This window comes from Heptranchias perlo, chromosome 7 (assembly GCF_035084215.1).
Source record: "Heptranchias perlo isolate sHepPer1 chromosome 7, sHepPer1.hap1, whole genome shotgun sequence".
Taxonomy (NCBI): domain Eukaryota; kingdom Metazoa; phylum Chordata; class Chondrichthyes; order Hexanchiformes; family Hexanchidae; genus Heptranchias; species Heptranchias perlo.
The window spans coordinates 49,623,274-49,636,102 of record NC_090331.1 but is presented as its reverse complement, the minus strand read 5'-3'; the positions used below and the strand labels follow the sequence as shown (position 1 = coordinate 49,636,102).

General features: G+C 39.0%; 1 protein-coding gene across 4 annotated transcripts in view; it reads left to right on the top strand.

Annotated features, from left to right (window-relative positions):
• Positions 1–12,475, top strand: part of erich2 (glutamate-rich 2) — a 125,765-nt gene extending 113,290 nt beyond the window's left edge. For 3 of the 4 annotated variants that reach the window (XM_067987486.1, XM_067987485.1, XM_067987488.1), the window contains 2 exons: positions 493–564; positions 9,967–12,475. In XM_067987486.1, coding sequence (XP_067843587.1) covers positions 493–564; positions 9,967–10,127 — 233 coding nt within the window. In that variant the 3' untranslated portion in view covers positions 10,128–12,475. Of the gene's footprint in view, positions 1–492; positions 565–9,966 lie in introns of those variants that run through there. The other variant, XR_010963428.1, reaches the window with a different exon arrangement.
• Positions 12,476–12,829: the final 354 nt, after the last annotated feature.

The window sequence follows — 12,829 nt, the reverse complement described above, 5'->3', positions numbered from 1 at the left end:
CCAAATTAAAACTGATCACGTCCTAATGGTGCAAGAGGATCAATTTCGCATGCTTATCTTGCCCATCAGTTTTGGCACGACGGTTCATGGTTGCTGCTGGGTTCGCCCCCGAGGTTGGGCGCAAACCAATTTCTAGACCAATGTTTCCAATACACTTAAGTTTTGAATAGGCATTGTAAAAGAAATTTTTCACTTACTATTGGTTAATCAATTCAGAGTTATGTACGCTGGAGGCATAATACTACACATGGTTTAATTTCAATGTATTTTAACTTTGCTCCTAAATTTGTGTAGTTTTTTTTTAGAACTATATGCTCAAAAAGAAAATTGAGAACTGAAAACCCCATTAATGGTGCACTGAAGTTTGAGACAGAAATTATATCGCATCATTAAAACATTTAGTATACAATGATTTTTAGCTGTTGAACATCTTGTTTAAAGCAGTGGGAGGATTAGTTACAGTTTGTTCTTTCTCTGATATTCTATTTGCAGTTCTCATTTATGAGCCTGAAAACTCAGAAGCCAAACAATTCAAGACACTTTTAGAGGTGAAACTGCAGTTCGGTAAGCCTGCAAAAACTTTAAGCTTGTAGATCTGAATTGAATCTTTAGTGAGAAGTACTGCAGTGTACAAAAATCAGTATTAAAAAAAACATACATTTTGTTTCTTTTGATACTGATTTTTCATCTATAAAAGCTTTACTTGCCATCTTTGAATATGTTTTTTTTTGCTTTGTAACAACTGAAAGTAATTTACATTTTTATGAGAAAAATATTACTAGATTAAGTTTTTGCATATTTTAATTAGTTTTTCAGAAACTGATGCATTGTGTTTTGCTGTGCAGAATTCATAATTGGCTACTGAATTTTAAAAGAACTGTTTTCAATTATAAACTAGTACACCATTCTTTTATTCTAGTTATTTGACAATATCCTTTAAAAGAAAGCTAATCATACAATCATAGAAAGCTTACAGCACGGAAGGAGGCCATTCAGCCCATGGAGTCCGTGCTGGGATGGGCCGGGCTAAATCAAATTTAGAAATGGTATCCCATTTTACTGAATCAGACCTTTAAGAAAGGGTAAATATTGACAAAAAAAAGCTGTGTGTTATTTCTGGAGGAGCAGAGTTAAATTCCTGCAGTGTAATGTTAAAGGCCTATTATTAATGACCAAGACTATACAGCTCAACATAAAAGCATTAGAGCAATATTCTGTAATATTCTTTTCTTAATAACATGGATAGGGTCTGTCATCAGTTGTTTGGTGAGGTATCCTCATGCAATAATAATAGCTTGTGTAATTGTTCTAAATCTGGAATGCAAAGGATGTTCAATTCAAACTTAATTGTGCTATCTGCATTACGATTCCAAAGTATTGCCTAATATTATCAACAGTCTAACATAAGAAAGGGTTACTTGGTCAAATTGATGGATAGGTTTATTCCTTAAATTTTATATGATTACTGTTAATTTTCATAGGACTGGTTTTGTGATCCTGTGCTCCCAGTGGGGAGTGACACCCGCTGGGACACCCACAGGGAGTGTATCGTGGATGCACAGCCTATGATTTTCCTTCCATTAAAATTAATGGATGGGAGAAACAAAGGCTGTGCACCTGCAATGCACTGCCCACAAGTTCTGCTCTCGATTCAAGTTGCAGAATTGGCCCTTATTATTTAGTAAAATTAGTCAAATGGACATTAACAGATTTGCACTGTGTAGATTGCTCACCCATTTACTACATTCTGAAGATGACACTAACTAACATTTAAATTCCGATTTTGTGAGAATAGATATTGAACAGGGTGAAAAACGGGCGGCCAATCCAATCGCATCAATTTCCTGCAGGGCTGGTTAGGTTAAAAATGACCCTACTGTGTCTCTGGGTCTTTTTATCTCTCTCCCCTTTTTTCTGCATCTCAGTGCCTGTGTCTGTCTTCCTTCGCTGTTTCTCTCTGTCAAGCAGATGTCAGAATGTTTACATTTTCTAGCTATTAACAAATCACAGGTGGTAATCTGTTGGTAATTGGAGGCTTTGTTTGCTTTCAAAATACAACCTTTTAAAAGTCCAATTAGAATGAGGAAAGACACTGTCTCTTTCTTTCTTCCTCCCTCCCTCTCACTCAAGTTAATACACTTTACTGTAGTTTATAAATCGAACAGCAACTAGAGCTACAACAGGTGTCTAAACAGTAATCTGTCATTGTTTTTTCTCTCTCCGTCGCTCTCTCACATGGAACCTCTCTGTTTTAAAAAGCACTCAATCTAAATGTCACCTGAATAAACATTTGATTTTTTTTACTCTAGCTTTTCTTCAAATAATTTTGAAACACAACCAAATAGATTTTGTTAGTGGTTGAGAGCGAAGCATGCTATCATTTGGCTATCTTAAATGCTACAGATGCATTCAGGAAATGTTGCTCAGAGTGCAGGATCTGCCTTCAGCTGTCAGAGTCACCACTCTGGACAAAAATATCAAGCCCAGGAGAGGCTGAGACCATCGTGTAAAAACTTTAATGACGGTGTTAAAATATACAAAAACAATTTGATCAATACATTTTAAAATGTTATTGTGAAATATATAATTCTTTGAACATTTTATTCTATCTAAAACCTTACTGTAGTCATTTCAGTTACTGAGAAAAAAATGACAGACAAAAATGTTTGCAAAAAGCATTTCAAGTGATTAGATTTATTCATCAGCAAACCATGACGGTGAAACAGAAGATTTTTACAAGATTTTGAATAATTGCTAGCATGGTGTTACTCATGGTGAGTGAGAACTGTCTTGTCAACATAAAAAGATGAGAAACACTGAGCATATTTAAAAATGTAAAATCTGAATAGAAGATACATACTGAGAAGAAAGAACTTGCATTTATATCGAACTTTTCACGAGCTCAGGATGTCCCAAAGCGCTTTACAACCAATGAAGTACTTTTGAAATGTAGTCACTGTTATAACGTAGGAAACGCCGCAGCCAACTTCCTACATAACAAAATATGTAAAGGCTGCTGTAAGGCTCCATGCATTCCTTGATATTTTTTAAATGCAGAAAGCAGCCAGCAACCACAATATTGTTGAGCTATCTATTTATTTCTCAAAAGCAGAAAAAATTATTAAATTTCAGCAAATTTAAGACATCAAACTGTAAAATCTAAGCAGAAGAAAGACACCTAAAGGATTTAAAGGCTGCTGTATGTCTCAAATTACTTTCCTTGATATTTTATATACATTGCAAGAAGGCAGCAGCAACAATAGCATCTTGATTTATTTATTTCTCAGAAGTGTGAAAAAAGATCAACTCTGCACATATAAGGCACCCAACTGTAAAATCTAAGCAGAAGAAACACACAAAAGGGATATTTATTTATTTACGTACTTCTCAGGAGCGCAAAAAAAATCAGGAAAATATGAACAAATGTGAGGCACCAAATAGCAATTTTGAGCAGACGAAATAGCATTAAAATTATTTTCAGGCTCTTCCAAGGCTAGTGCTTCTGTGGAGTATTTTACATACTACCAGAGCCAGTATTGCTGTACTGTAGATTTACTTATTCTTCAGGAGTGCAAAAATAGGACAATCTAAACAAATATGAGGCACCAAAATTTTAAATCTGAACAGCATAAACATTTTTCTTCATTCTTGGGTTGGGAGCATCGCTGGGAAGGCCTACATTTAATGCCCAACCCTAGTTGCCCTGAGACGGTGGTGGGCCTTCGTCTTGAACCACTGCTGTCTGCATAGTGAAGGTACTCCCACAGTGCTGTTAGGCAGGGAGTTCCAGGATTTTGATCTGGCAACAATGAAGGAACGGCGATATGTATCCAAGTCAGGATGGTGTGTGACTTGGAAATGATGATGTCCCATACACCTGTTGCCATAGTCCTTCTGTGTAGTAGAGCTTGTGGCTTTGGGAGGCGTTGAAGGTGGCAGGGCAAGTTGATGAGGCGGTTAAGAAAACATATGGGATACTTGGCTTTGCAAATAGGGCATTCAATACAAAAACAAGGAAGCCATACTAAACCTTTACAAATCACTGGTTAGGCCTCAGCTGGAGTATTGTGTACAGATCTGGGCTCCACACTTTAGGAAGGATGTCAAGGCCTTGGGAAGGGTACAGAGGAGATTTACCTGGTTGATACCAGGGATGAGGGACTTCAGTTATGTGGAGAGATCGGAGAAGCTGGGATTGTTCTTCTTAGAGCAGAGAATGTTAGGGGAGACCTAATAGAGGTATTCAAAAATAATGAGCAATTAGGGAGAAACTGTTTCCTCTGGCAAGTGGGCCGGTAACCAGAGGTCATAGATTTAAAATAATTGGCAGAAAAACTAGAGGGAAATGAGGAGAAATGTTTTCACACAGAGGATTGTTAAGATCTAGAACGCAATGCCTGAAAAGGTGGTGGAAGCAGATTCCCCTGGAACTTTCAAAAGGCAATTGGACATGTACTTGAAGAGGACTAATTTGCAGGGTTATGGGGAAGAAGCTGGGATGTGGGACTAAATTAGACAGCTCTTACAAAGAGCCGGCCCAGGCATGATGGGTGGAATGGCCTCCTTCTGTGCTATATGATTTTATGACTCCCAAGGGTGCAGACCACCCTGCCAGTAGTATTCCAACGGTGGGGGTGGGAAGAAAAGCGATATAGGAACGTTGAAAATCTGGTAAGAAGGAATTAAATATTCGCTCCCGTCAGTGTTCATCATCTACTGATATTTTTAGTGGAATTATTCATCAGGTTAATCAGAGTGTTGTTCATACAGGCTAAAAATAAAAGGGTTTAAGAGCCCTTTTAATTTCATATATATTGGCCCTGCTTCTCTTGACCACCAATAGAGCTCTGTGTGAAAGTTTAAAAAAAAATACTTTTTTTTAATTCGTTAATGGGATGTGGACGTCGCTGGCGAGGCCAGCATTTATTGCCCATCCCTAATTGCCCTTGAGAAGGTGGTGGTGAGCCGCCTTCTTGAACCGCTGCAGTCCATGTGGTGAAGGTTCTCCCACAGTGCTGTTAGGTAGGGAGTTCCAGGATTTTGACCCAACAACAATGAAGGAACAGCGATATATTTCCATGTCGGGATGGTGTGTGACTTGGAAGGGAATGTGCCGGTGGTGTTGTTCCTGCTGCCCTTGTCCTTCTAGGTGGTAGAGGTCGCGGGTTTGTTGAGGTGCTGTTGAAGAAGCCTTGGCAAGTTACTGCAGTGCATCCTGTGGATGGTACACACTACAGCCACTGTGCGCCGGTGGTGAAGGGAGTGAATGTTTAGGGTGGTGGATGGGGTGCCAATCAAGTGGGCTGCTTTGTCCAGGATGGTGTCGCGCTTCTTGAGTGTTGTTGGAGCTGCACTCATCCAGGCAAGTGGAGAGTATTCCATCACACTTCTGACTTGTGCCTTGTAGATGGTGGAAATGCTTTAGCCCAGGCATTGCCCATTGTCCTGAGTGAAGCATGGCTGAGGCGAGTGACTGACTGCCGCAGTATGTGGTGGTCATGGTGCTGAGCGAGTCAAGGATGAGCTGGGAATTCTGCAGTAGTGGGGAATGTTCCATGTAAAGCTGTGGGAGATTGGATGGCCTGTGGAGCCTTGATATGAAGAGCTGGAAGGTCGACGACAACACACTGATGCATTCAGTCATACCCAAGGCCTTGGTGGAAGCCTGCAGGGCAAAAGGGACAGCATGATTCTAATGATGTCATAGCTGCAGCTTGATGGGTAGTGATTTGAAGAGACCGCTAAATCCAAGTATATAGCCTAGATTTTCCTCTGCTATATTGCTTCAAATCAGGCGTATAGCTGCGGAAAATGTAGTAAAATCAGGCAGAGGGGTAACTGCTATATCCCGACCCAATCTAAATTTTCCTCCAACTGACCCAGCAAAGAAAGCTGCCGGCCGCCCCTTCACTGCCCCACACACGCAAATGAAAACGGGGAAGTGAGACCCAGCAACCCGGCCAATTTCCCTGCCTTCTGCAACTTATCCCTTTAGGACCACTTGGAGAAGGGTAGCGGCAGTCCCTGGAACAGGGGCAGAGGGCCCACTTAATCCTCTGTTAGACCAGCGAAGCTCTGAGGTAAAACTTTTTTTTTAAAACCTTATTTTTAAACTGGTACTGCTTCACTTTGAGCCTTCTCACAGTTCCAGGTACATAAATGTTTAGATGCAGAAGACCAAAGGTTTACTCCACTATAGAATCTGTAGACTTGTGCACCTTGTTATATTAATATTTAGCTGATCTTTTGGGATTGTTTGGAAACAGCAGCTATAGTTTCAATTGGAAACAATATTAAATAGAGGTCAGCTTTGCAGTCAATTGTAAAACACAATTAACTAGGTAAAACACAACTAAATCAGGATGAGTGAGTTATGCGTTGACTCTGGAAATCTGGCAGCTTCATTTTCTGGGCATCGCATACCCACCCATTTTGAAGCAGTGGAAATCATTATAGGTGTTATCCACTAATGGGTTTACTGATGGCATCCGTATCTTCAGGTAGATACAGTCTATCATCCCTGACATTCTGGAAAAGCCAACTACAGCATAAAAGTTTTGACATGCGACCCACTATTTTTCTGCGCTTCTGGTAAAATAAATACACTGCTTCTCTGGAATAACATAAACGATTAGCTCCTGAATGCAGAAGGACATAGTGCCCTTTCAGATACCAGTAAAATCACCACCTGGATCCGTGCAGAGACCAGACACCCCTCAGTTCGTGGCAGCAGAAACTGAAGATTTTGGGACTATGGTGCATGAAAGGTAAAAGGTGTGTGTACTTTTTCATTAGTTGTCGACCATGGAAAAGGTTCAAGGGAAAGGCAGGGCAAGGCAAGGGATTCTTTGAAATAATCTTGGCTTCACTTTGTGCTTCTTACCAAGACTAGGATGCCACTTCAGAACCTGAATCATAAGCAAAACACTGTTCTATTCAAAAGGTCCCTTCCCTTTTTATCAAGTGAGTTATTAAAGTATTTCTAATGGTCTTTCTCCAGGAAATCTTCATTTAATTTCACATCATTATCTAATTGTATCAACAGGTAACACTTATTCCCTTCTGTCCTATTTTCATAAGATGTGAAATATGAATCTGAGATTTTTTTCATTCACATTAGTATTATTGAGAGCAACTAATGTTATACATCTAAAAATTATATCATTCTGTAATGCTGGGCCAACTTTCAGCTGCGTGTAGGTAGAAGCTATAATGTACCTCTGCAGGTAAGTACATTCATTTTGTCATATATGGCTTACTTTGACTTGATTTTAGTATGTAGTTTATGTTCTTCACCTATGACCTCCATTTTGTCAGACTGATGGAAACCTACACCTACCACACCACACCACCCTACCCTAATTTTTCTAAATTCTACTCTTGGGTTTTTACCTTGTCTGCCTCCTGGTATTTGTGTTTTGTGAAATCCTTCACCTACTATTTCTATTTTTTTAGTGTTACTGTTTTCCGGTATAGGACTGCTGTTTCCTTTTAACTCTTGCTTTCTATTTTTTTTTAAACTAAAGCTTCGCTATTTGTTTTTAGCCCCAGTATCAGTGTTTGTGGGGTTTTTTTTTACCGTCAGCCTCAACTACTTTTTTTTTACTGTCGTACTCTAAAAGTACACTCTCAAAGTTTCTGTTTTTAGCCATATCTTTTCTGTTTCCTATTAAATCACACTCCCAGTATTTCTGTTTCTTTTTAAGTCTCAACAGCAACTTGCAATTATATAGCTAGCGCCTTTAACGTAGAAAAATGCATTCCAAGTCTGACATTATTTATTCCCACTCCCGGTATTTCTACTTTTAATTTTACTCCCAGTATTTATTTTATTAATTGCTATTCTTGCTCTTTTTAGTCCTACCCCCAGGTTCTTTTTGAAACTCCCCACACAGTAAAACCTCCCAAGATGCCCATCCCCAATTCTTATAATTATATATGGAGTTGGAGAATCTGCAGCTGGAGACTATGCCAGGACCAAACTGGGCCTCCGCCTGCCTCTTACAATGCCAGGGATATAGGATGGGATTACCCAAAGCCAGGAATTCCCACATCTCTGGCCTCGTAGGGGCTCAGTGCATCATTGGTGGTGAGAGCTGGAGAACTAGAATGCCAAATGGCATATGTGGGCTCTACATGGGGGTCGAGGCCTGGACCCCTGATTTAAAAAAAATAAAATTGGATTTTTAAAAAAAAATAATTTAAAAGGAGCTCCGGGGGGTACTTTAAATTTATTTCTGGGGGAACTAAGCACTTCACCCCCAGAACTGACAAGGTGCACCACAATATGCAGCCCTTGGGGGTAGACAGTCACCCTAGATGCACCCTTAGTGGTGGAGGCATCCACCAATGGCATTTAAACAAAGATACCTTTCCCTGACTACATGGAGGTCCCAGACTGGTGCATCCTGTCATTTCAGCCAGGATACGCATACCCTCTACGGATTTTTGGCCCCCTGATTTTTTACCTTTCCTCATTATGTTTTCATTCACCATTCTCCTCATCGTAACAGCCCCACCTCCTGCTCAGACCTCATCCCACTAATATCTTCTGTGCTCTGCACTCACCAACAGCAAATTCTGGAATCCCCTTCATTTCCTTCAGAAACTTTTCAACATTTACCTATCACTCAACTTTTACCACCCACTTATCAACACAACCTTATTTGCACTTACTACTACCAATTTCTCCAGAACCCAACTGTTTCCTCCTCCTTCCTCTCCTGATGTGTCATACCTTTCCACCACCTATTCCTCCCCAACCTAAATCTGCAACCATCACATGTCCAGCTTTAGACTCGCTTTAAAAACAACAGAGAAACCGACAGACAAATGTAAAATTTTATTCATACTTGTCATATTGGCTACGCACCCCCCCCCCCTTCCAAGTCCCATGGCACAATTTGTATATTTCAGAAGAATTGAAAAATTGTGGCCAGAGCACCTGACACTCCTCTTTAACCTCAGAACGTTACAGCAGTTAGACCTTGTGGCTTTTAAGGGGAAGTGAGGTTACACACAGATGCCCCAAGCAGCAGAATAATACATTGTCAGTTACATATTATAATGGTCCTGTCCTTATAAAATAGCATATCCTCCAACATATTATAAGCAACATCACAGGAGATCCACTAACTTTATTTTTTTTTAAATTGCTCATATATGTTTCCTGTAGCCTCAGGTAGTACTCCAGCTCTTCTCCTGGGCAGCACTCTCGAACAAAGCCTCAGGACATTGAGTAGTTATTTGAAATTTGGAATTTGAATCCAGAAAAAAAGGCCCTGACTTTAACCTCCCTCGCCCAGCGAGAATGGTGGGAGGAGTTAAAATTAGGCCGAGTCGACATGCTGGCATGAGGTCTCTCCATTCCCAGCCGGTGCCATGTGATCGTAACTAAAAGTCAGTGGGGGGGTCCTCCTGCACTGTCTGGAGCCCGTTAGCAGAACCAGAGAGAGGTGGCGACTGGACAGAAGAGGCCAAAATAAGTTTTTAAAAATTACTTCTGTCAGAGCTCCTTGTGGGCCAGGAGGAGCAGGAGTGTTCCCCCGCCCCGCAAGGAGTCCTTGTGCCTCCACAGCCCTGGCCTTCTCCCGATCGCGGTGGATCTTCATCCCTCGTAGCATCCTAGTGAATCTATTTTATACCTTTTCATTTTATAGATTGGTATATAGACTCAATGTAAATACTTTTCTATTTTTTTGTTCAACTTCTTCACTTTGTCCCTTACCTTCTGAGCGAAATAGTCTTCCATTTTGTTTGTAGTTTTTCCATATTTCCTCCATCAAATAGATTGTAGATTAAGTTTCTGAATGGCCTCTTTTGCCTGTTCTTTCTATGCATGCTGTCATGTGCTGTGATGCTGGCTATTTTTCTCTTTTTCCCTGCATTATTAACACATTCAAAAAATTGAGTTTGCAAAAAATGTACATTTGACTGACTATAACTGAATTAACAACTTACTTTTAGATGAAGCTGCATCAACTCATCAAAATGACGAGGAAGATAGCACTGAGAGTGACAGTAGTGATGAAGATGACAGCGAGGATAGCAATAATGAAGACAGCGATGAAAATGAAAGATCAGATGAGGAGTCTGTTGATTCATCTGAAAGTGAAGAAAGTACATAGAGACCATCAATTTTCATAAAAAGTATGTCACAGTACTATTATTATTTAAAACAGCAAGTTTCATCACCAATTTCCTTTTCTAAATATCAGTTAAAATGAGTCATGATTAACTCTTAAAAAAATAAAATGAGATGCATCACTAGATTATTAGTGATACAGAAAATAGCAATGTTAAGAACATTGAACATCAAACATGGATTTGTTACATTTCAACTCTTTTGCTCTTCTGCATTGTTAAATATCAAGACCTCTCGTATCCCTGCATTTTAGTAGACAAGGTTGTCCCCATCAACTCATCATGTTTAAGATTCTATTCTAATGGACTACAATTCAAGTCTTGCTTTCATCCTAGACACCCTTCCATGTATTATTTACAGAAATGTAACCAGAATCAAAAAGAATGAAAGTAAAAGGTGTGTTACCCATCGCCATAGCAGATAAATTTAGTGGGTTATTTAGCCTAAGTCATTTGGTAGATAGCTTAAGCTCCTTCCACTTCATTAAATTCACTTGCTTTCTGTAATTAAACAGCTTTCCACTATTAATATGTATTTTGGGGGGAAGAGACTTCACAACACAAGATCTAAAGATAGTCTCTCAGAAGGGTCTCATTTTTAGGCACTGCGCTAGTATGTGTAATTTTACTTCCCATATTCCTCCCTCCACAGCAAAACTAAAAAATGTCCAGAAAGTCCAGTGAAGCCGCAGCAGCATTCTTTGAGCAATAGTGGATTTTGAGTTGTATCCTTGTGATCAAGTTTGTGATATAATTATGAACAATGCATCATAACTTTCCATGATTCATCAACATGTGAGCAATTCAGATCTAACTTCCAATTCTTATGCAGTGCATTCAATTCTCTCAAAACAAAGACATGTCGGTCAAAGTTGTCCTAAAATCCACTTTTGAAAAAAAAAACACAACCTTGAAGTGGGAGATAACAAATTGTTTCTTAATCACAGAATTATTTAACTGAATAAATACCATGTAAGAATGTTATGTTTGCTCAATAACTGGTGAATATACAAATGCCAGAGTTCTTAAATAAAGTTCCCAATTTTCAGGTTTACCCCTCTGCCCACCAAACACATGCGCACTTCCCCAAGCACATACGCACTTCCCCAAACACACACACGTACCCTTCTCCGATACACGCACTTTCTCTCCCTCCCCAAATGCACATATGCGCATACACACACTTTCTATTATGGATATAATGTGGTCCATGGTATATGCTAGAATCCCAAAGTGCTGTTTCTAAGCCTGAAAAATAAGTCGTGACCCTATCCACAGACAAATTTGGGATCAGAATAAATGCAAGGAGAGCACAACATTCCTGTTCAATTTAGAGCAGTCATTTAAAAAATTTTCTGTCAGTGTTTTGTCTTGACTATTTGTATTTCAACAATGAATGCTAATAATGTCAGGGAAACCGACTTGGAGGAATTATTGAGCCAACGGTGTGAGAGATCTGAATTAATATCTGCAGAGATATAGTCATTAACCCAAGGAGCTTCAGCAATTAGTGTTCCTTCAATTGAGTGTATGTTCATTTATCTCCCTTGCACAATCTGGCTAAATAAATCCTTCAAGTAGTTTCCCCACTGAGACACTCACTATTAGAACAAAATTCAACATAGAAGGGAGATATATATATATGTGTGTGAGTCTGTGTAATGTGATAATGCATAAACAAGCCAAAAAGTGCCCTTAACTTATTCTACTGACCAGTATGTTTACAAATATGTTATTTGGAAATTTCAAGATTAATTAATTGTGATCATTAACACTTAGGAAAACTAAAACATATGTATCCTGAATGCTTGCATATTATTTACTAGTGAATATGTTTGTGAAAGTTGTAATTTAGAAGTTTTAAGATTAATTATTTATGATTACAACAGAAAAAGATAATGAATCCTTTGATCCACAATGAAAGCTGGAAATGTTTGTAATAACTGGGAAGTAGTTTGGATACAAAGAAAACTGCGAACAACTTGCATCATTCCTGTTTTTAAACAGCTTTGAATTACATTAACACGCTATAACCTTCCTATCTGTGGCTTCAGGTACACAGTGACAATATTGAATCATATTACCCTTGCATATAAGGTGTATCATGTTGCTATCACCTCACTTTTCTCAGTCAACCAAGAACATACTATACCAGCTGTCTTTTGTTTCCAAAACTAAAAGCTGATCTCATCTGTGCTGGAGATGATTTGCTTATCAAAGTCAATTGGCTTATATTCTGACAGCAGCAAATGTTCCCTTTCCCCTACTGAAGGCAAAAAAAATGTATCTCAGCCTTGTGTGGTGTAAATAAACTCATGCCATTTAAAAAGAATACGTAAATTGATGAGTGCTATACTAAACTGTCTGGGATTTGTTATTGCTGCTACCTGCACCAGGCAAGGGGATCATATTCATATTCCTAACAAAAGATTAATCACTTCTGTGAAAGAAATTTATGTAGCCCCATTGTAAGAAATGCTTTCCTGCCAGTAAGACCTGCTTGATCAAGACTACATGGAATGAAGTGTGTGTTTTTTTTTTCACATTTTAGTTTCAAATGAGATTTATGATGTATCTTCTAATTAGTTGTTAATCTTAAAACCAAGTCTTAATGGGGGAGATTTTAACTTTTGGCGATGGTGTAAAACCCTTAGCAAAGAGGTCAAAAATGAGGGAGGATAGATTT